This window comes from Patella vulgata, chromosome 7, assembly GCF_932274485.2.
Source record: "Patella vulgata chromosome 7, xgPatVulg1.2, whole genome shotgun sequence".
Taxonomy (NCBI): Eukaryota; Metazoa; Mollusca; class Gastropoda; family Patellidae; genus Patella; species Patella vulgata.
Genome location: NC_065885.2, coordinates 22,090,786 through 22,116,587, shown reverse-complemented (window position 1 = coordinate 22,116,587; position 25,802 = coordinate 22,090,786). Strand labels below are relative to the sequence as shown.

The 25,802-nt window shown below is 35.2% G+C and overlaps 1 protein-coding gene across 1 annotated transcript; it reads left to right on the top strand.

The window, feature by feature from the left end:
• The first annotated feature begins 2,289 nt into the window (after positions 1 to 2,289).
• On the top strand, positions 2,290 to 25,495 carry LOC126828166 (neprilysin-1). The gene is made up of 22 exons (XM_050557764.2): positions 2,290 to 2,443; positions 6,156 to 6,271; positions 6,517 to 6,552; positions 7,069 to 7,230; positions 7,863 to 7,943; positions 8,101 to 8,303; positions 9,244 to 9,423; positions 10,627 to 10,713; positions 11,423 to 11,562; positions 12,051 to 12,144; positions 12,831 to 12,959; positions 13,221 to 13,319; positions 13,489 to 13,566; positions 14,428 to 14,531; positions 17,679 to 17,740; positions 17,842 to 17,893; positions 18,100 to 18,167; positions 19,788 to 19,918; positions 20,026 to 20,091; positions 22,482 to 22,577; positions 23,107 to 23,183; positions 24,479 to 25,495. The coding sequence occupies exons 1-22, from the start codon at positions 2,346 to 2,348 to the stop codon at positions 24,576 to 24,578; spliced, it is 2,259 nt and encodes a 752-aa protein (XP_050413721.1). The 5' UTR covers positions 2,290 to 2,345; the 3' UTR covers positions 24,579 to 25,495.
• The last annotated feature ends 307 nt before the right edge of the window (positions 25,496 to 25,802 follow it).

Genomic DNA, 25,802 nt, shown 5'->3' with positions numbered 1-25,802 from the left:
CGCATCCACAGGAGGATTTTATGTGGACTAACCGGTTAAACCATTTTACACTGTTGGATCAGATAAAAACGAATATAATCTGAATTCAAATTAATTGAATATAATTTCGATTTAATCTGGTTAGGCGCATTAAGCTTTGGGATGGCCCGGGTGTGTGCTGTTAATTCGGGGAACAAAAATATTCGTAGGCCTAAATGGCATCTGTTTATACATCACGATTCAAAGCTGTTATATAATGTACTTTTTTGTACTCGATGGATCTGTTAATGGATCATGGTGATGTAATTAAAACTTTTAATATTCATTTTTGCAATTTATTTTACAATTAGGCCTAGTGGTTAGTAGACCTATAGAGCTTCAAAAAATCGATAGGACCTATGCTCCCCTTATCTCTGCTTCTTCAATTTACAAAACATGGCACATAAAACAGTGATTCTTTTAATCAAGCCAACACGTATGATATTGGCCTGGGCCCTTATTCACGAAAACTTAAACTAAGATAAAATCGAAATTTTAAGAAATACTGCAATTCGATTGGCTGACCAGTAAAATCAATTTGCATATATCCAATGAAGTTGCAGTATTTCTTAATATTTCGATTTTATCTTAGTTTAAGTTTTCGTGAATAAGGACCCAGGGCCCTGTTTCTCGAAATCTTAACTAAAGATAAAATCCAAATTTTAGTAGATACTTCAATTTTGATTGGCTAAACACTACAATCAGTCTAATATTATCCAATCAAATTACTAAAATTTGGATTTTATCTTAGTTAAAATTTCGTGAAACAGGCCCCAGACAATCTGTTTTCATCATCAAAATAAGCCTTTATTCGAAAATGAATTGGAGTTCCCCTCTATTGCATCATATACGATTAAAGCGTTCTTCTAATTTAAATCACGTAGGATGATGCCCCCTCTCAAATTATATAGATGGCACTGATTCATTTCTTGCACATTTATCTTTTTTTTTAAATTGTTCATCTCTCTACTTAAAGGCTCAATACCACTCTTGTTGTAACTGAATAATATGTCCCAATCTTTATTCTGGTCAACAAATTGTACTATTTTAGAATATTTCAATTAATTGATGATACAAATTTCATCTTAACACACCTTATTTAAGAATTTTGAAAAATTCAACATAATGGTTTGAAACGTCTAACGTAAATCTTTTCAAATGAAACTTCGATTTAAAAATATTTTCGAACCCTCTGGACAAGTAAAATAGGATGTAATGGATAATTTACACAACAGGTAGGACACTTAAGCATCTAGTACTTAGATAGAGATATTATTTATTTTCTGGAGCTTTCAAGCCAGCAAGAGTGTTATTGTCCCTTTAACCTATGTAGAAAATGCTCATTATCGAAACAGGCCTACCCCACCCCCCTCCATCCCCCACCAGAAAGTTCTCTGCCGAAATGAAACTTAAAACATGAGCAGATTCGTCTTACATTTTAAGAGCCTCGAATAAATCAAATATACAGGTATAATCAAATCACATTTATCAAAAATTATTTCTTTATCAATTTATCAGCGAAATTTTTAGCTTCGGTGTGGAGTATAAACGATTTTGCAGTAAAGAGACCAGCCGAGAAACTTCTATCTAATTTCAACCCATTGTTTTCTGTTCCTGGAATGCAAAAATATATAGATGGACGATGCTAAGTATTCCCGCCTCCACCCAAACCCACTCGCAACGATGCAGACTCTGCAATAATCTATAAATGTATGCAGACTCCAAAAAACATAGGTTTTCTAGCGTCTGATTATTAATTGAGGTAAACGTTTTGATTGAGCTGAAATTATACGCCTTACAAAATAAAATCCCGAATGTCAATATAATAATAAATCAGAGTGTCACAATTCCCACCACAATGGTCGAGTTATTTTTATTTAGATGACAGTCAATGACTGGCGCGAAACTAAGAGTGAATTTCTAAGGGCATATTCGTTAAGCAATAATAATCGTTTACGTTTATGGTTGAATGATAAATATCTCGATTGTCCATTCTTGACAGTGTTGTATAGCACATAATGAACAGTTTGATATGACCTGTTGACTGTTTTATACAAGACACTGCCTGTATCATTCTTGTGGGTTTTCTTAAGAAATTGACATATATTTATGTACAATTCAACCACTTAATCGTATATCTATTGTTAAAGGTCATTTCAATGCAAATAGATCATTTAGCAAGCTTAACAAACGCGTTAACAAATAAAGAAATTGATATGTGTAAGGTTGTTATGCTTTTATAACTTGTTTTGACTAGTTAATACGACCTTGGTAAGTTTGTTTTTTCATTGGAATTAGGTACTGAAAGTGGACAAATAAAAATATCGATGGCAGATAATGTGTTTATTGAAGAACAGTGCGAGAAATGCATCAATGATGTAAATGATAGACATCTTCATATAAAACGGAACAATAATCGTATAAGGTAAGAAGACTCTGTTATTAAACTCTAATGTATACGCAAACGAGCCGATGTGTTAAATTAGTCCTGTGCAACTCCGGGATATCGATATAAGAATAAGAACTCTCGATATGCACTTGTCACCGAGACACGTAAATGTCATAAAGTCTATATACGCTCGTGGATAGCAAAACGCGTGTAAAATGAAATATGCAGTTATCGCATATGTGTGTTGTTTTTAATATACCAAATGGTATTTCAATACCAGAGATTTCTATTTGCCTGTCAAATATGAAATGTATAGTAAAATCTACTGAATGAATCAAAATGGGGTTTAACGTCCACTCTCTTCTGCACCAACCGGGCCCATGAAATGAAATACGTATATCAAAATATTAGGTCCAATACGAAAGATTACTATTTACCTGTCCAAAATATTTTTTTAAAGTAAAATATAATGAATCAATGAAATGGGGTTTATGTAGTAAGATTCGTAGAATTTTTGCTCTTTAAATTTTAATAATAGCATTATATTAACTATGGCTTTGACTAATTATTGGTTTCATTTTGTAGGGAAGTCATATCTCACGCACTCAAATTAGATGAGTGATAGATTTATTTATAAAAAACACTTATAATTTCATACACATTTAATTCTGGATTCACGTCTGAACTCCCATGGTGGAAAGTTTCTACTGTCCATATAAGGGTTGTTCTTGAGGTCATTAGGCTTAGTAACCAATTATCTTAATTAATTACGTAATATTTGTCCAATTAAAAATTTGACAGGACTATCTCAAGGACACTGCCAATGTTGTAAGACTGATAGACTTCAGACACCATATATATTCTTAGAGAGCATAGACCATGTAGATTATTTTGGGAGAGACCGTTGAAGTTCAAGAGATACCATATGGATTGTGAATAAACTCATTGATTTGTAGGAGAGCCATATGATGTAGCGTGTTCCGTCAATGAACTGCATCTGCGAGTTAGGGGTAGAGAGAAAGACATGTTAATTTTAAACATATATTATGCAAGAGCTAAATCTGCCTATTGCAGGTCTTTCTTTAGTCATGAAATGTTTTCTAAATTATTAATTAGACATTAATTAACTTATCCAGGCCATAATCAACTCTCGATGGCATCGGAATTTCCCGATATTAAATAGATTAGAACAGTTCAGAAATATTTTAATTTAAGCTAAAAATGAAGGAGCGAGACTTAGCTTCTAACAACCAGTACGGTGGTTCAAATTGTTGCACACGTCTCGTCAAACCTTCAAAGGCTAATATCTTCGCTCGCAATAGAGTAATTTGAATGAAATTTTCAAATTATTCATTTTACATTATCTATTTTCGAACTATTGTAGCAAGAATGGCTAGCTCTTGATCTAAATCTTACATAATGTATCTTTAAGTATGGTGATCTTATGTGGGGAGTTTTTGGCTTATTGGCTTTCCACATCTAACCAGCGACGCAAAGCACTGTATAGTACTACTTTTAACGTCCTACTTTTCTGCACCACATGAGCTAACGAAGCATAGCAAGATAATATCAAGATGATACAGATAGACATATCTGAAAGAAAATAATGTTTTTAATTTAGAACTGATGTATATTTTCAGTGTGTTTCTGTGAGTCACGAGAACAATAAATTTATCTCACTCTCAAATAAAATCTATAATGGTGCTAATCTGCAATATTAAATAACTTCTAGTCTTCTTAATTTCTAACGTTGGTCTAGACGTAAAGTTTTAGTTTCATATTTAGACTAATTTAAATCAAATTAGATTAATCATACAACCCCTCTTTTAAAGGCTCAATACCACTCTTGCTGTAACTGAATAATATGTCCCGATCTTTATTCTGGTCAACAAATTGTACTATTTTGCAATATTCCAATTAATTGATGATACAAATTTCATCTTAACACACCTAATTTAAAAAATTGGAAAAATTCAACTAAATGATTTGAAAAGCCTGACGTAAAGCTTTTCAAATATTTTTGAACCCTTTGGACAAGTAAAATAGGATTTAATGGATAATTTACGCAACAGGTAGGACACTAACACATCTAGTACTTAGAATAAGGCTATTTTTTATTTTCTGGAGCTGTCAAGCCAGGAATAGTGTTATTGTCCCTTTAAAGTCAATATGCAAGGAAGTTCTGTGCAAGAGAATTATAAAATCCCATTTCATTTGCAATAACAATTTTCGCGGTTAACGGACCGTGCTAATACACCAGTGGATATTATCAACACGTAATGTCCATCGCCTTTTGAAGAATACAGCTTTTTATGAAAATACGTACGCCCGTCACACACTGGGGAACCCAACAACCCTGCTTCTAACTGAATGAATTCGGTGATGAACATTTGCAGCTTTGGTTAAAGGGCTAATCCCGATATGTTTTGGAGAATAAAACTGCTTAATTTTGTGTTAAAATCCCTTAAATTCCTCTAGCTAAGGGACGAGCAACTAACTCAATATTTTTGATACTTTTTCAAACAACTTAAACCAGTCAGTCTTCATCTGGAAATGGAGACCGGTGTCCCAAGCTGTATTATGTGGTGTATGCATAAAACTAGACTTTTATTTTATAATAATAATGTGTAGGTGAAATTTACCCTTCGTTATCAAGTAGAGCACATGGGTCATTCGCTATATAGACCTCTCAAGGAACGGGAATCGATGATCAGGTCACCCAACGAAAATACTGACCCGAAATCTTAAAAGGGTTACGTGCCCGGGTAAGCAGTTTTGAGGTTCCAGTCCAAACGACTCAATATTTTGAGCTGGAATTTTGAGAGAAGGTAAATACACCATTCCTCTACATTTTGGCGCTTAAATTTCATACGTACTCCGACTTTTATTTTTGAAACTCTTTTGAAATCGGGATAGCCCCTTTAAGTGGCTGTTTATGTCACTGTTTGTCCGCCACACAGGAGCCTAACTCTAATGGAGGTAGAAACTTCAAACTCGGTGTACGACAACGCGCATTTATAACCCAGCAATGAAGGTGCCTTTCGATATTCACGCATATCAGACCGTAACTTCCAGGATCATGGTCCCCTGATTGTATGTAAAGAATCTGCCCGATTAATTTAAAGTAACACGACTACGTGAGGTCTTCGCAATGCGCTCACAAATTCAACACGAAAATGAAACTTCGCCAAGTCTTTCGGAATTTTTTTGAAATGCCAAAAATGTTGCCAGCGCTCACGAAGATGCTGCCGGAGCCTGAAAAACTTCACAGGCGATCATAAGATGACATAAGATGTCCTCAGGATGATCCGATTTTTTTAGCGTCCACTCGACACCAACTAGGTCATTTTGGAACTAACAAATAGTTAAATTTTATTTCAATAATTTGCCTGTGGGTATTTGCTTTTTTTAAGCAGTGGGAGGAAACCGGATGACCCGGAGAAAAACCCACGAGGTTGGACACTAGACCCTATTCCTTGTCACTGTGACTTACAACCGGGGAATCGAAACCACGCCGCTTGACTCAATGACAGACCTTATGATTTCATGCACACGCGTTAAAGAGCTAGACACCCCCTCCAACCTCCCCGTAGGTCTTTCAGACTCACTGTTATCTTGATTTCACTATAACCATAGTAATTGATTTTGATGGTTTTATGCACGTCACAGTTTATAAAAAGAACAGCTATTAAGTCTAACCGTGAGTAGGTAATGTGATCATTTCTTTTTATTCGGTTTTTTGAAATAGACGATGTTGGAAGAGGAGAACAAAGCTTGAAATATGGTTAATTGTATTTGGTGGAATTGTTTCATTAACAGTTCTAGCTGTTATCATCGCCTTGATTATTTTGTCATCAAGAAAAGGTAAAAACACTTTAATTCAGTTTGATGCACTTTTCCATTAAGAAAGAAACTATGATCCTCACACTGTTAAAATCGCTTTGTCATAAATCTAACTATCCGTAAAAGTGGTTGCATTTTTTATAATCATTTTCGCGGTGGTCAGCAAATTATTTACTTGTGGACAGATTGCTAAATTTAAACGTTACTAAAAAAACCTTTTAAAAATTGTTTTGTTTTATTATAAAAATATTAACTTTCTGTTGCAGACACAATTTGTATGAGCGCCGAGTGTATACGGGCATGTAAGTACATGTAACACGGTGATTGATTTATGATTATACGCGTCTGCCGTAAAGGTCGGATGAAATGATAGCAATCACTCTACAAATTGACTTTCTGAGATCGTTTTTTGAAGGGATTTCGGGTTAGTTGTCCAGAACCCTATCGAAAGTGAGAGTAACATATTTGTTATACATAATATTTGTTTTAGATTGCTTGTTTCAACTTGCTGGCATTGTATACTAGCCACAAAGGCGAGTCGTGTTAATATTCATAAATGTGCATCAGTAGTCTGTACTTTTTTCTCCGGTTTGCCACAAGATTTAACTTTAGTATGAATTATTTATAGAAATTCTCTGGTTGTTTTTTTTTTGAAACTCCACAGATTTTCAAAATGGCCATGACACTGAATCTTGTATTAAATTTTTTCTTGTCATAAGAATTCTGTAACTTTTAAAACTAATGGAAAAACACAGTTCTGTGAGAAAAATTGAAGAACCATGAATGATATTATTTATAATTATTTTTCCTATTTTCAGCATCTCGTATCATGGACCACATCAACTCCAGCGTGGATCCATGTGACGATTTTTATCAGTTTGCTTGCGGGGCGTGGTTAAAATCAACAGTCATCCCTGCTGACCGTTCAAGCGTCAATCAGTTTACTATTTTAAGAGATGAGGTTGAAGTCATATTGAAAAGTAAGACTTTAATAGTCTAGCTACACCTTGGGGACATTTAATTTGAGACCTTCAATCCATCCGTCACAAGCTTTGAAACGCATTAACTGTATTTCTAGGGGGATATATTTTGATAAAACGTAAACAAATTTTCATTATCATAGCCAATAATTTAAGTTCAACGACGTCCGCATGCACATAATTATGTAATTGACATACCGCAATCGGAATTTGAAATGCAGTGATTTCACTTGTAATGAATTCATTTCGATAAAACTTAAAAATCCACCTTTATTATCGCAGACATTAAACATCTACACATATCTAATTAACCTGTTGCAATCTCAGACTAGCTGATTAAACCTGATACAAACATTACAACCATCACAGCAACCAACTAATTTTGAATATAATTGCTATAAGCATGTATATTTACTTATACATATTGGAATTGATTTAGTCGATTATTTAAAATACAATAACATTTCTTCTGATGTAAAAAATATCGACTATAATTGGACTTACATTTTTATAACAGTGTTTGTACAATCACCAATGCTACTTGCATATATTTTATTAACTTACTAAAATTTGATTGTTAGATCAGCGTATTTTTGTTCCCAGTAAGATAATATTATTTCTTAATGCTTCAGATGCTTTAGAAAAGGAATCCAGTGAAGACATCAGTGCCATTAAGAAGACGAAAGACCTCTATAAATCATGTCTGAATTTAAGTAAGATAAACCAGCTTCAGCATGTATTATTTCTTTTTGTTAGTTTATTTAATCATATCTTTTTATATTAAATGAAAAGCAATATATCAAAAAATCAAAATTCCCAAGGCATATTTAGACTGTCTATATTGTAGTTGATTTTCAATTCGTTTTCTAGCTGCCATGGAAGAACTAGGAATACAGCCATTGGTTGAGAGTCTGCTGTCATTAGGTGGTTGGCCAGTTTTACAACCATCATGGAATGAAAGCACCTTTGATTTGGTTCAGATCTTGGCAAAATTAAAGTCTTATAAAATAAGCCCAATCATCAACTTATTTGTTGGAATAGATTTTAAAAATTCTTCAAGTAGAAGTATATATGTGAGTGGTGTTTTAATCTGCTTTAATTGCCTGATATGTTAGTCTAGAGAAGACCATCATTGGAAGGTGCTTCGAATGTGCCATACTACTCTTAATTTAGTGTTTGTAAATTGCATTAATTGTCTTCATTGACTCACAGTGCAGTGTTTGCTTATGGCAGCTCGCAAGGTTGATTCTCTAGATTTGCATATACTTTTATTGTTTTGTAGCTAAGTAACCCGAGGATGCACGTGTGGAAAAGTTAATCAGTATACTAGTATTACCGAGTGCTCTAGAATATTCTAAAATAGGCATCGTTAATAGATGTTTGATTTCCTATAGCTAGAAGCCGAACAAAAATAAAAATTACACCCTACTTGTAATTACTATCATCGCCTGAATTAGTTGCATTTGTTTCAAATCAAAGTTTCCTAGACAGAATAAACTGTCGAACACATTCAACCATGTTTAACTGGGAAAGTATGTCATTACTTCGCAAAGTACAGATACACTATATTCTAAATCTCTTTAAAGTTTCTTCTTTTTCTTAAAGGCTCAATACCACTCTTGTTGTAACTGAATAATATGTCCCAATCTTTATTCTGGTCAACAAATTGTACTATTTTAGAATCTTTTAATTAATTGATGATACAAATTTCATCTTAACACACCTTATTTAAAAATTTTGAAAAATTCAACATAATGGTTTGAAACGTCTAACGTAAACCTTTTCAAATGAAACCTCGATTTAAAAATATTTTCGAACCCTCTGGACAAGTAAAATAGGGTGTAATGGATAATTTACACAACAGTTAGGACACTTAAACATCTGGTACTTAGATAGAGATATTATTTATTTTCTGGAGCTTTCAAGTCAGCAAGAGTGTTATTGTCCCTTTAATGATGCAGGATCGCCCTTTTACGTGTATAGATTTCATTACAAATTACAATTATTTTTCAGATAGATCAACCAACATTTGGGATGCCCGGAAGAAGATATTATTTACGAGATAGGGATGATATCATGGTCCAAGCCTATGAGAAATATGCCATTGAAATGTCCATAAATTTAGGTGCAGATCAGAAAACAGTTAAAAATGATTTCACAGAAATGGTGGACTTTGAATTTCAACTAGCTAATGTACGTATTTACAGGCACCATAACGGCGGGAAATTATGTCCCGATTTTTATGAAAAAAAAACATTAGGAAAGGTACTATGTGGATATTATCCACAATTATTAATTGTGGAACGCATTCCCTGTGGTGTCACACGGTATCATCTACACGCGAGCAGATTATCCTGTAGCTGCCCAAACATAGACCGGAAGTATGTCTGGTTGGTCAAAACCCCATCGTCCATTTAAACGTTTTTCCACTAGTGATGCAAATTCCTGTTTCTCTTGTGTAACACCGTTTCTGAGATTACATATGTTAATAGAATTAATATATGTCTGCTGAGGATGTTTGTGCATGATCAAAGAGATGACTCTAAACGAAATTGGTCTATGTTTGCTTTCAGGAATATGTTGATAGTACAAGTTATAACTAGATATTACCACATTTCTATACTAAACAGCAAAAAAAACCCAAAAAACCCCAAAAAACAAAAAAAAAACAACCCAAAAAACGTCAGTACGATTTCAAAACCAGAGAGGCATTCTAGAAAACGACTTACTAAATGAATCAAAGCATTTTTTTATCAACAGTATGCTGACACATTAGTGATTAATTCAGCACAATTCCAAGACATTACGAGAACGTTTAGAGTCTGTACACAGTCTATACATCAGTATCTGGTGTGTCCACCGCATGTGTCAATAACAGCAGCGCAGCGTCTGTACATGGAGTGGACCAGACGATTGATGAATGCCATTGGCACCTGGAAGTGGAATCACACTCTCAGAAAAGCCCGGCGCAATCCATCAGCTGTGTTTGATCTTGGTACAACGTTATTGAGTCTCCTCTGAATTTCATCCCAAAGATGTTCAATCGGGTTTACGTCCGAACAAAGGGCTGGTCGCTGCATAACGTTGACACCGCTCTGCTGTAGAAAGTCACGTGTTTAAAATGTTGATTTTGTGCATGAAATGTTGACATAAGAATGTAGAAACAAGAATCATTAGTTTAGAATGTTGCGTTCGTGTCTAAAATGTTCAAACCGGAATCTAGAAACTAGAATCATGAATATAGTCCCATTTGGTCTTCCATAGATATTACCCCTTTTCTATATTTAATCATTAGATATTTCCCCCTTCATGTATTTAAACATTAGATATTACCCACTCACTATATTGAAACATTTGATATTACCCACTCTCTATATTTAAACATTAGATATTTAGATTTCAGTTGCAGCTGAAGACCGGAGAGACAACGAAATTTTATATAATCCAAGTAGTATAGCAGATCTTACTGCGAACTATAGCAAGGTATGCTTATAAAACTATACTTCACCACTTTACATTTGTCATTGGAAAGATTGCAAAATCACATTCTAATATACAGGAAGAAGTTTCGGTCTCCTAGTTCTTGTCTGCGATATCACTTTAGTGGAAGCAGACGTTAAAGCACCATGGTAGTAGTAGTAGTAGTAGTATTTACCTTTGCCTAAAACAATAGAGTGTCGGACTGGTCGTTTTTAATTGTTACAAATTCTAACCCCAATCTATCTATCTATACCAATATTTGTGACTGTCGTTTGTCTGTTTGTTTGTCTATCTGTCTGTTCGGGGTTGGCGGCTACACTAGGTCTGCCCCGAGTCTGAAATTTGGGGTATAGGGATAGCTCGGACCGGGGAGTAACATTGGCCAGGTGGCGTTAGTCTACCACTTCCGGTTTCGGGGTTATGACCCCCGAGCGAAGCCAGGCATTCTTCTAGTTCTTAATAAAGTAAATGTTTCCGGTATTTTGCCATGATTTTATATTGACATTCACAGCTACAGAAGCCGTTTGTTGTATTTAAAAGGTTTCAGTCAGTTTTGTGTTGACTATAATCATTACTCTGTTGACATTTCTATCAAAGATAGTATTAATGCATTTCTACCTTATCACTGTTCAAAGAGTGATTCTTTTTAGGATGAGAAGATCTCCAGGATACAAAAATTATAATTAAAAATGTTTATTATTTATGTTTAAAGTTTGAATGGTTTGAATATATTAAACAAGTATTCGAGATGGACGGAGTAGAACTTAATATAACACTAGATGAAATAATTATCAACAGAGCACCTCGGTATTTCGATCAATTATTTATTCTTTTAGAACGAACACCAGCAAGGTGAGTCAAGTTTATAAGATGACAAAAAGAGAGAAAGGAACGATGATATAACTTATTTTTATAGATTAGTTACATAATAAGGTTTAAAGAAATGGGGTATTAAAATATAACATCAGTCGAGCCAATGGAGACGGGCATACGTCGTGCAGTGTGCTGCCATATGAGGGAAACTTTATCCTGTGGACTACTTTTAGTTCGATTTCCAATCGTCAGTCGACTTGAACATGATGCCATTGGTAACACGGGTCCTCGGTGTTTCCTACCATTGGATCGACTAGTCGCTGTTACTGTCTAACTCCTCGGTCTTGAACAGCTGATAATTAACTGGAAACCAGACTGCAAATATTTTTGTCGAAATCTGGAATCGAACTCGAAACTCCCTGGTTAGTGAACCAGCCATGAACTAATATTGTGTCCGGTAAAAAGAAAGCAGGTGAACAATATCTTTTCCATATTTGTCACACCATCATTTTAAACCTTATTTTCAGGATCTTAGCTAACTATGTATTGTTTCGACTTGTTCTTGAAAGAGCCCCGCTATTAACTAATATATTTAGAGATATTTTAGTTGATTATCATAAGGTAAAGTAGAATTTATATTTTTCGAAAAACAATCTTAAATAAACAGTAGCACTGTTTTAACGTTTCGAATAATATGATATGGCGTATATAGTTTTGAATTATATACTAAAACGATGCATGGATTACCTTTTAAAACTATGTGATTATTTTTCTTTTAAAGTTTGATTACGGTCATATATGAAATTACGTTTCTTGAAACATTAAACATTCATTATGCATAAGCCACATCTGCCTATTGCAGGCCTTTCTTTAGGCTTTAAATGTTAAAATGTTATCTAAAATATTGATTAGTCATTAATTAACTTATCGAGACAATAATCAACTCTCATCAGTTTCGATGCCATCGTTAGCCTACGGTATTTCGTGGATTTGAATTCGTTTTGTGATGGATAATTTAACGTAAAAATCGATAATCGAGACTTTGTTTATTAACGTACCAACGGTAGTAATGACGATCGAGGCTAGCTTAAAATAAAATCGCTAATATCTCGGTTCAGAGTGAAGCAATTTGACTGAAATTTTCTTCATATTCTTTTTGCGTTGCCTATTTGTTTTTAAACTATTATAGGGAGAACGGTCAGCTCTTTATCTTATCTCACCTAATGCTCCTTTAAACTGAATATAGGAGTCTGAATATAGTGGTGATCACAACACTTTATTGAGGCTGTCAGTTTGTATTATTTCAGGTAATATCAGGAATAAATGTTGCACGAGATCGATTTAGAACTTGTGTAGGATACGTTAAAGACACAGTTTATTTAGGTGTTAACAGATTATATATCGATGATGTGTTTGGTAAAGATTCCAAAACAAGGGTGAGTTACCTCAACACTATAGAAACACCGTTAGATTAGTATTATTATTTCAATATCTATCAATCAGAGTACTGGGACCTTATTCATGAAAACTTAAACTAAGTTACAATCGAAATTTTAAGAAACACTGCAACTTCATTGGATATATGCAAATTGATTTTACTGCTCAGCCAATCGAATTGCAGTATTTCTTAAAATTTCGATTGTATCTTAGTTTAAGTTTTCGTGAATAAGGGCCCAGATCGCTGTTTTCTTTTTAAGGCACAGGATATGATTGGTAATTTGCGTTCAGCGTTCAATGAGTTGTTAGATGAACTGAATTGGATGGATGAACCCACCAGAAAACTAGCCAGAGAAAAGGTATAGACGCATAGTGGCGTATTTGAACACATTTTTTTCTTTGTTCCCTAATTCGGTATTTTACTTGGTATTTTGTTTTGAAAATGCAAGTATCGGTGGTTAAAATCCGACACAGCAAATAGAGCGGACAAACTACGGAGATAAAATGATTTCTCTTATTTGATTTCAGGTTGAGCATATTGATAGTCAAATTGGTTACTATGATTCCATTCTGGACGACAGTTATTTGAATTTATCATATGAAAATGTGAGTCATCTCAAATATTTTTATTTACTACATTTATACCCTGCGACAGTCTTAGTACAATGGGTGCCACGGTGATTCAGATAGTAATGCGCTGAATCACGGTATGGTATCCCCTTGTCAGTGTTGCAGGACGGAGGGTCTGGCCAGGAATAGTCTCAAGTCCTTCGAAAGGGAAGAAATCTAAGGTCCTGTTTAAACGTCGACGTGCACGTAAAATAACGGTTCGCATTTGAAAATTGACAAAGAGTTTGAAGGAAAGGCTACTGTTCGAGCAAAACTTCCCTCATAGTATACTGCATGGCGCATGCCGGTCTTCATTAGCTGGGTTGGTGTATTTTATAATACAATGCGTATAGCTGTCTGTAGCTGTGTAATGAATTATGAATTGTCTAGCAGCTGATCAGAATAAATTGCTCCTGACTTATTATATCAGGTAAGCATTTTCATGCAGTGTCTGGTGGTCGTCGGGCGCTCGCCCACCATACAATAAAGTAATATTTTCTGTCACGAAACTGTACAAACTAAGAATGAGAATAGTCTTAAGCTTTACATAACAAAACCTTACACAGATCAATAAAATTCGTTGTAGATCTTTTAGTACATGTTTTTTTCTTGAGATTTTAATTGGTTGTATTCTGCCCGAATCGTATTCTATTGTTGTTTTTAATTAAAAAGTTAGATGTAGCTGCACATAATATTGTGTGGCATTATATCAATTCTATTCCATTGTTAAAATAAGCATTATATGCAAAATAATAAATGCATCCATTTGTCAACATTTAAAATAACATTGAAATTAATCTTTTATTGATTTATCGCTGTGCATACATATTTCCCCTATTCTTCTTATTATTATTCTAGCGAACTTACCATCCCTTGAAGTACTACGAAAACGTTGAAGCTAATCAAAATCGAGTGGTTGTAGGAAATCTAAAAAACTTACGTACGCCCATAAGCAGAAACGCGTAAGTGTCACGTTTTGTATATTTTAAGCACTTCAGTGGGGATTGCAATATATTTTAACTCACCTTCCACGACAGCAAGGCAATGGCATAAGGGACCATAATACAAATAAAAGAATAACCCAAGAAACATTAATTTAGAGACCAAATTTGCTACATAATTATAAAACAGTGCAGGTTTATACCCATTCATAAATTTGGATTCTCGGCCGAGAATATAATACAGACCAGCATCGAAAATCTATGACCAACATTTCATTTGAAAAATGGACTCTGACAAGACATTTATTTCTCTTAAAAAATACGTCTAAAGTATTACAGTATACAGCGAAATGACTTTAAAAACCCGGCTTTTACGCTCAACATTTATGACTCTCCAGTAACCATTTTGGTAAACTTGTACGATGTCATTCAGTACACCAACACTACCAGAAAACATCTAAAACACTTTCTTACAAACTTTCGGGAGTTGTTTTCATTAATTGACTGATCTAAAAGTGTTTTCATTAATTGCTGCTGTGAGTTCTATTAACTTGCAAGAATTAGTACAGTGTTGATTGCTCAATCTGTCAATACATCGTTAACAAAGATTATGGAGATTTTTACAACGAAAACAAATATTTATTTGAAAGGAAACAAAATTATCGTCCAAAGAAATATTGTGACTTTCAGAAGTAATTTCACAGTATATTGTTTGGGCGAAACGTATCACAGCAGTAATATATACTATTCAAAAAAAGTAGGGGATATTTGGTTTTTAAGTGTTATTAAAGTCACCTAATGAAACTGACGAAGAAACAAATGACAAAATGAAATGAAGTTCACATTCATCGATTTATTCCAAATGATCGTTAGACTAAGTAAGGCACAGACTGACCATTATAAGGGTAAAATGATACCCGGGGTCAAACAGCAAAGTTACCACAGCATCACAACCAAGTCAGTAACGGGTAAATCCTCCTCTGTTTGCCAAACAAGCATTGATCCGACGTGGCATACTCCTAATGAGACGTCTAAGGTCATTTTGGTCCAGATTGTCCCATTCATGTTGCAACGCAGCAGCAAGTTCTTGGACATTGGCAGGACGTTGTTGACGTTGACGTAACCTCTGTCCAAGCATGTCCCAGACATGCTCGATGGGGGAGAGGTCGGGACTCAGTGCTGGCCAAGGTAATGTGGTGATGTTCTGTTGTTGGAGGTAACCTTTAACGATCCTGGCCCTGTGACATCTTGCGTTGTCATCCTGGAAGATGAAACGGCGGCCATGACGTCGTGCGAACGGCACAACATGGACTGCCAAGATGTTGTCCCGGTAGTACTGGCCTGTAACACGCCCTGCAACAACATGTAAAGCCGTTCTTCCAGCAACAGTGATGCCTCCCCACACCATAACAGAACCACCCCCAAATCGATCATGTCTGATGACGTTAACGTCTTGGAAGCGCTCGTTTCGACGACGCCACACCCTCCTACGTCTGTCCAAAAAATCAACAGTGAACCTTGACTCATCTGAAAACATCACATTGCTCCAGCGTCGATTATCCCAGTGTTGACGATCCCTACACCAACGACGTCTTGCCTGAATGTGATGATCTCTCAAACAAGGGATCACGCGAGGACGTCGGGCGCGAAGGTGACCCCTATGCAGTCGATTCCGAATCGTCTGGCCACTCACTCTCACACCAGTGTCTGTTTGAAGACGAGCGCTGATCTGATTTGCTGTGATGACACGATTTCTCAAGGCCAAGGTACGGATAAATCGATCCTGGGCTTGAGTTGTCGCCCTTGGTCGACCTGAGCGTGGTCTGTCCTGTACATATTGTGTATCACGGTATCTGGACCATAGCCTGCTTATGACAGACTGAGAAACATTCATCGTCCGCGCCACAACCGCCTGTGTTGTGCCGATCTGTAGCATGCCAAGGGCACGTAACCTTTCATTTTGGGTAAGCCGACGCATATCAAAATTTGTTTTCTGGTCACTAAAACAATTAAACTGATGTTTCCACCCTGGAATTCAATGCCACAATGACTGTAACATTCAAAGTCAGAGTCGTGCAAATCTTGGGTTGGACCCCCATGATGATCCCAAGCATCACCTGCATTCCATGCGGTAGCTATTGGTGCGTTTGGGCGTCACATGTAACTGGAAATGTTTCTTCTGTTAGGTTCTATAGTGACTTTTTTCGTAGTCATTTGCATATTTTAGTATTATGCCCCCAAAATCAAATATCCCCTACTTTTTTTGAATAGTATATATACATATACCACTATATGTATACAGATTTATATTATGCATTGCTAACCGTTAAACACTGTCATTATTTTAAAAGAGTCGCATAATTACCAAGACAAGGAACGGTTACAAACAGCGAATTGAAATTTGTGACTAATATTCGAGCAATTCAAAACTCATCTTGTCAATCTTCATAAAGTTGTCTCGTGAAAATTTAACAAATTAACTAACAACACTTGGAATAAAAAGAAACGGCCCAAGGGCAATTTCTGGAATTATACCATGTATGGGATCATTACTGCTTTAAACCCGTTTCTATCGTAATTTGGAACCTGACAATCAAATTGAAATCTGTATTTGACAGCTTTTTACGGATTACCAATGGACCCAAGGCCACAATTAATTGAAAACCGAAACTGACTAATTCCCCGTGTGGATGTTTGGACACTGTGGCAACTGTCAGGATATAAGAAACATTTCAGGACAAACCAACACCGGATAACATACCCCCACCCCTCCCCCAGCCCTTAACAAATTTGTGTCATTGGAAGGTTCAGTGATAGAGATATAAATGCTCTGGATTGGTAATGTCCACCCAGTGCTAATGAATAGTTCGTGGAATCGGAATAACAAATTAATTTAAACATTCCGTCAAAACAAAATCGTGTCAAGCTTCCTGATATTATACGTTGTATAGCAAATATATCACAACCTACATGTATATAAAAAAAGTTCCCCAAATTACCGAGTGAAAAAAAATGAGGTGGATAAATTATGAGATACATATATTATGATTTTAATGCAAAATGCAAATATTTTGTATTATTTCTTGATTAGTTATCAACCAGTAAAGTATTTTACAGACATGTTTTTTCTTTATAAATATTCATGACGTGATGTTATTTCTGTTACAGACCATCTTATCTTAATGCTGCAACAGTCAATGCTTTTTACAGCCCACAACGCAATGCAATAAGTAGGTAGCTTTTAATATCAACATTTTAATTAAAACAATTTGATCCACATAATTGCATATATTTATTTAAACTGATGGTGACCACGTTTTGTTATTTGCAGTTTTCCCAGCAGGCATTCTTCAACCTCCGTTTTATCATAAACATTTTCCAAGGTAGGTAGTTGTAATTCTTTTTTCCGAACTGCACCGAAATTGCTAAGATGCAATTTACCAAAACTATCGTTAAAGTAGACCACATTATATACACGTACAGTCTTTCCAGATTGCAATTTCATTATTCATAAAAGTTAAAATAATACTATTTTAACAATTACTTTCTTTACACGTTACTATTTACATTTATTATTTTGTTTTCACAGAGTTTTGAATTATGGTGGTATCGGTGTTGTTATAGGTCATGAAATAACTCATGGTTTTGATGATTCAGGTAAAAAAATACCTAAAATATATATGAGTTTGTAAGTTGTCCTTAACTCTTAGCAAATGATCAGCACTACCAGATATATCGTGATCGTAACAAAATTACCCAAAGTGATTTGTTGCATTATTATTATTGTAGTACTAGCAGAATGCCCGGCTTCGCTCGGGGGTCATAACCCCAAAACCGGAAGTGGTAGACTAACGTCACCTGGCCTATGTTACTCCCCGGTCCGAGCTACCCCTATACCCCAAATTTCAGACTCGGAGCAGACCTAGTGTAGCCGCCAACCCCGAACTGCCCGGCTTCGCTCGGGGGTCATAACCCCGAAACCGGAAGTGATAGACTAACGCCACCTAGCCTATGTTACTCCCCGGTCAGAGCGACCCCTATACCCCAAATTTCAGACTTGGGGCAGACTTAGTGTAGCCGCCAACCCCGAACAGACAGACAGACAAACAGACAGACAAACGACAGTCACAAATATTAGTATAGATAGATTAGTATATCCCGGTTGATGCAGAGGTGCCATAAAATACATCTGTATTCATTAACTGCATCATTATCTTATTATATTGGAACGCATAATAAAAAATCTCATACAAGTCTTTTATGATACCAACTATACATCAAGATAAGAACAATACCAAGACAAGTTGATAACATACGGAATAAAGAGGTTTCAGAGACATTTACTAAGAAAGGACAGATTCTGTGATCTCCATGAAACCCTTTGGCCATTAAACACATCCATTATGCGAAAAACCACGCGATCCCAATTTAGTATTCACTGGTGTCTACTGATGAATTCTTTATTTAGTTTGAGTCATTCTATGTGTCTATGACTAGTCTGTGTCTACGGTTATATGCCGTCTATGACTTGCCATGTTTTTATTTTTCAAAATTCAAATATTTTTCATATATATTTAGCCAGGTGTGCCGCTATTTTTTCATGTGTTCCAAGGTGTGCCGTTGGCAAAAAAAGGTTGAGAACCACTGCTCTAATGTATTAAAATTCTCGTCTCTTTGACCGTCCATAAAATTTTCTTTGAGTTGTACATGTGGCAAGCTCTTGCTCAAAAGCATGTATAAGGTTCACCATGGAAATCTTGGAAGTGGCATATATACTAGTAAACATTTCAACGTAACCAACCTCTTACCTATTTAATCCTTCCGTCACAAATTCCTTAATATTCACCTAAACCTAGAACAAAATGTATGTTCTTAGATTGTTCGCCAGAATGTCAACAAAAATCACATGCAAAAGGAGGAAAAGTGGAGGGAAAGAAAGACTGCTGATAACGTTTGCGCTATATTCGTAACCAGCGTAGAAATAATAATGGTGCCCTGTGTCCGTATAGTTGCAGTCACTAGCCAAGGTAGCGTTTCTGCAGTGTAGAATTTCGAAACCAAACGGTATCATTTATCATTCTTTTTTTAAAAAAATGATGAACATCGACTACTTTAGCGCAGGGTTGAAATCTACTACGAATAGTTGTCTTGCTGTATCTGGTTAGGCATGTGATTGTATAATTTGTTATACCTACAAATTGCATTTGGCATGTCGACTAGAAGTACAGAGAGCTATATTTAAACTAAAGTAAATACATATATTATAATTATGTTAAGGTCGACAGTATGATAAAGATGGTAATTTATTACAATGGTGGACTGATGACGTCATTGGTAGATTTAAAGAGAAAACAAAATGTATAGTAGACCAATATTCGAATTATATTATTAAAGAAACTGGTATGAATGTAAGTTATTCTTATTTATTTTTAAAATTTAAATTTATGAAAATATTACCTATTTCGTAGACTTCAATACCAGGCAACAAATTATCGTATCGATCTTTTTCTTTCAGATAAATGGTAACAATACACAAGGTGAAAATATAGCTGATAATGGCGGATTAAAACAAAGTTATAGGGTAAACATAATACATGAATTATAGTATAAATGTGAAACTCACATGTTCGAACTTGTGCGTATTATATAATAATATGGCGGCGGGACGATTCACCCAATACTACCCAATACCACCCAATACCACCCGAATACCACTGTAATATCACCACATACTACCCAATACTACACATGATGGTGTAAAATGAGCATATTACTTGATTTTATTCAAAAATAGCGAGAATTATCGTGGGAAATATACTTCAAATGTGATTACCGATGTCTGGCTGTTCCATCTGCCTCCCTATATCACCCAAATCAAGCCAATAATAACCCAATACTACCAAATACTTATTGAATACTACCCAATATTATAAAATACAAACCTAATATCGTCAATTAGCAACACATCAGTATAATAATTGCAACGAATATTCGATAATTTGCAGAAAGTTGAAATATTTACGCAGTTATCTCCCTTTACAACCGATAAATAGATTAATCATCTTGTTGGGCTTTGCAGTTTGTTTCCAAGACGACGAAGTGAAAATAAGGAAAACAAATTGTTATAGATGCCCCCGCTATAGTTTATTCATCCAATATTACACGTTAAAAGCTTATAAATATATAACATAACATAAAATAATATATATATAATTTCTTCACGTGGTCCTGTAAAACATCATTTGGGTATATTATATCAGGACAGCATATGAATTTATCTTTCAATGACTTATTAACGCGTTTCCTTTCCTCTTGTCAAAAGTTCACAAATTCTTCTAATATTGTCCATATTGAACAAATTCTAATTATTCTACGGTATATATCCACATGTGACGATGTCGTGTTGATTTCATTACTACCTAAATGAATAGACACGGTCTACAATTTCCGACCACGGCAAAGGCATCTAAACGCACAACCGAATTATTGAATTATAGACCCGAAATGCCCTAGTTTGTGTCGAATGGGCGTTACCCCCCCCCCCTCTCTCTCTCTCTCTCTCTCTCTCTCTCTCTCGTTATCGAAATGACGATTCCACCTAACCTAACAATTAATCAACGGGGTTAAGATTGTTGATTGGGTAATCAAGTTCTGGTTTATTTATATTATCTAAGAAACCAACAGGACAGAGCTGTAACAGGCCGCAAATGATAGTTTTGATGAACCGAGAAGTGTCGCGTCGAGCATAACACACTTGAAAGAAACATCTGAAAATTCGTTAATTTTAAAATAAATTATTGTGCAGTAAGTAAATAACTTCATAGTTGATATGAAAAAAATGAATATAAACATTATGTAATTTGTTTTGTTAAAGCATTAATTTTGAGATAAACACAAACAATCGACACTAACTAGGTAATTTCGGGACTAACATATAGTTCAGTATTATTTCATTTACTCGCTTGCGCGTTTAATAGTGAGACGAAATCGGGCTACCAGAGAAAACCCACCTTGTTTGACAGATGACCCCACGCCTTGTCACAATCAAGCGGTGAGAGAGAGATAGATAGAGAGAGAGAGAGAGAGAGATAGAGAGAGAGAGAGATGGGTCATTCTAGGAATAAAATGTGGTATATGGTTACTTGTTTTGTCGTCTTGGAAAGCAGCTGCAAAGCCAAAAGGGTGATTAATCTGAGTAACAATCTAAAATCTATTTAGCGGTTATAAAAGGAGATAACTAGGTAAACATTTCAATTTTCTGCAAAATATCGAATATTCGTTGCAGTAATTATACTAATGTGTTGTTATATGAAATATTAGTTGTTATTTGACCATATTGGGTAGTATTTGGTAGTATTGGGTTAATATTGGCTTATTTTGGGTGGTATAGGGGGGCAAATGGGATAGCCAGACATCGGTATCGCATTTGAAGCACATTTCCCGCGATACAACTCTCTATTTTTGAAAACAATCATATTGGTATCTCTATTTTGCATCATTATGTTGTAGTATTGGGAAGTATGTGGTGATATTGAGGTGGTATTGGGTAGCATTGGGTAGTATTGGGTAAATCATCCCACTCATTAGTATCGTATCGGTTTTTCTGACCAACACAGTGCTCACCCATAAGTCCCCTTCAGTACTGTGCCACCAGAATACCCCACCCCCGTTCTCTAGCTTAATCTCTTTTAATGCATTGTTAATCTGTGGCTCTGGGACCTTGTCAGTCACAAGAACGTTGATAAATGGCAATATCTACAACCATTATGTTTACCTTTTTAGTGACATATTTTTTCTCTGTGCACTTTTTTATTGTTTTTGAGCTATATTTTGTTTCTAACCATTAACACTGAGAACACCAAAAAGACATCTAAACTACTTTTTAACTTAAACGATTAGACTATTGTCTAAGGAATATTTTTAAGTCCTTTATTTTGTTTTATGGTTAAATTTTATGAAATATAATTTCAGGCATATAGAAGAGCTGTTGAAAAATATGGCGACGAAGCACAACTTCCTGGTTTGAAATATAACAACGACCAACTCTTCTTTATTAATTTCGCACAAGTAAATTATAAGATCGATTATAATTATCAGTCCTAATTTGGAATTTTTCTATAAAATTATTTTTTTTTTTTAATATATCTTCCTTTTACTCCATTGTTGACTATGTTCATGATTCTAGAAATATTGGGAGTTCAATTCCAGCAGAGAAATTTCATCGGGATATTTCTTTCTTTTACACCAATGTTGACTATGTTTATGATTCTAGAAATATTGGGAGTTCGATTCCAGCAGAGAAATTTCCTCCGGGTTTTCCTATGTGGTTTCCCCTTGTCAGTGGTGCAGGATAGAGGCCTGACAAGAAACAGTGCCTAGTCGTTCGGAGTGGACAAAAAACCGAGATCCTTGTACACGCTGGCGTGTACATAAAAGAAACCGTAACAGTTGGAATTAAAAAGAATAGTAATCTATTGTACCGCTGTCCGGGGAAAACTGTTCTCATAGCGCACTGTACGGCGTATAGCCCGGATTGAGTAGGATGTTAAACCCCATTTCAATTCTAGACATACTAATATCTTCATTATTTTATTAGATATGGTGTACGAACATGAGAAAACAAGGTTTCATTAACCAGATACTAACAGGTGTTCACAGCCCTGGGCGATATCGGTGGGTATTTATCCTGTACCGCAAGTTTTGTGGATTAAACCATGTTGCAGCGTTAAAGGACAATATTGGTGCCAGTCATTATCACATATGTGATAGAGCTGGTTAAACACATTCCAAATATAATTTTAACACAGAGATCATTGCTACGATAGCTGAGTAATACAGGTTTCCTGAGTCGGAAGTGACGAACGCCAAAGGAAAACACGAGTCATCCCTCTATATAACTGACTGATGTGACGAGTGATAACGGATATATGGCCGAATTTCTGCTCACTAATAATTCCTTCGAAGACCAAACGTTGATATATGGGACTGTAAGAGGATACCTGACAATTCAATAAAGTAACTGAATGTCATTAGATAAGAGAACACGAGAAAAATAGAAATAGTCTGTACCTTCCCTTGTTTATATTCATTCTATATCTTATAAAAACATGGTAATGCACGGACTTTTTCTGTTTTTCTTTCGTGTTCACTTATCTAGTGGCAGTCATTTCTTTTTGTGAATTGTCACAATCTCATGCAAATACTTTTGGTCTTCGAATGAATTATTAGTGAGCAGAAATTCGCCCGTATATCCGTTATCACTCGTCACATCAGTCAGTTATATAGAGAGATGACTCGTGTTTTCCTTTGGCGTTCGTCACTTCCGACTCAGGAAACCTGTATTACTCAGCTATCGTAGCAATGATCTCTATGTTAAAATTATATTTGGAATGTGTTTAACAAGCTCTATCCCATAAGTGATAATGACTGGCACCAATATTGTCCTTTAACAATCTTCAGCTTTGGGAAACATTTTTTATATCTTAGTATTCTTTCTGTGCTATATATTTCATTTGGAAACTGCATGTCAAGTGCAAAAGGGGGCCTGTTGGGGCATTAGTGTTACTGAACAAACTTGATCACAAGAGTTATTGTTGTAAATTTATCAAATATAAACAATGTTTCTGTATAAAGTAGTACTAGATCCCCCGGTGTAATTATATACACAAATCCATTAGCGAAACGGCAAAATCAGGGCAATTTGTTGTAATGGACAATATTGATGTCAGCCATTATCACTGTAAGTTGTATAGAACAATAACTCTTGTTTTCCATTTTTTTGCGTCACTTCCGTTTCTTCAAATCTTCGTTGCATATCTATAGTAGCAATGATCTGTGTTATATTTATATTTAGAACGTGTTTAACCAGATCTATGACATATGTGATAATGGCTGGTAGCAATATTGTTCTTTAAAAGGCATATATTTCTTCAAAATATCAATAATTGTTGTTTTAATTTTATCTGTAGGGTAATTGGTTCACTTCAGAATTCTAAAGATTTTGCCAAAGCATTCAGCTGTCCGGTAGATAGCTACATGAACCCCAACCGTAAATGTTGTGTGTGGTAATTCATCGCGTAGACCCAAAAGTAAACAATTATATTCTTGTGCAATATGGATATATTCAACAATTTAAAGCTAGTGTCGATGACGAAGAACATGGATCGCACAAATTGAAGTCAATGTCGATGTGGATCGCACAAAGTATGTGCCGTTAATGTTAATTGTCCATTGTCAGCATAATATACGTGGTGTGGTGGTTGGTAGAATTATACGGTTTATGTAAACCGATGTAATGCCTGTTGATTTGCATAAACTCGGCCATCTTCACAATTTCAAATTACCAAAGCACTAAATGTCTTACACACTGGATGCGTTAGTTGACCTTAATGCATGTTGGCGATGTCAAGGTACGCGAACATCAAGCACATTGCCAACGTTGCAGCTCTTGGAAGCAAAAAAAAAAATGTTTATAAACAATCGGTGTAAAACAATATATCAATACATCATGGAATTAATGTGACATTCAGATTTAAATGAGTATTGACATTAAAATGAGTGGTTTCTGTTAAGTTAGACGAAGAAGTAATATTCCGATACATGTATACCGGTACTGTCAAGTGATAAACATTTATTTTCATTAGTCTATCATCACCTAATTAGTAATCATTGATTTTTTTCTTATTTTGATGCGTGTTTTACTTCATATTTATTGAGGAACAGATCTTGGTATTGTAATTATGCGACTGATGGCGAGTCACATTTTACGCATTAATACTGTGCTCGCACTATGTTCTTGTTTTACAACTTTGTGATCAGTGATCCACGGATGGTTTCTGATACGTTAAAATAGTTTAAGTTATAGATGTCAAAGTATAGACATTTTTATATAGAGAAACATACCTCATCCCACCTTTCTTACAGTTTTATTTTTATATTTATCGCAATTTGTATTAAATCTAGTAATTAATAAAAGAAAACTGTTTCGTTTGTATTCTTTTTCCACTAAACTGCTGGCGATGTACGGAGTCTAGCGTTTTAAATGTCACGTATCTGCGCCAATAAACGTCGAATTCTATTTTTTTTTGTGTGTGTTTGAGAAAATTGATCTGTGGTGGTTTTCCGCGATCGTGAAAACATCATTCTCGTGGTAATCATCAGATAAGATGAGATGTTTATAAGTGGGTGTATTTGAGCAGTAAGTGGGGATCTTTAATCTAACTCATCATAACTATAATACACGACATGCTGGTTAATAAGTTGCATACGTATGATATTTACATAAGTTGGGTC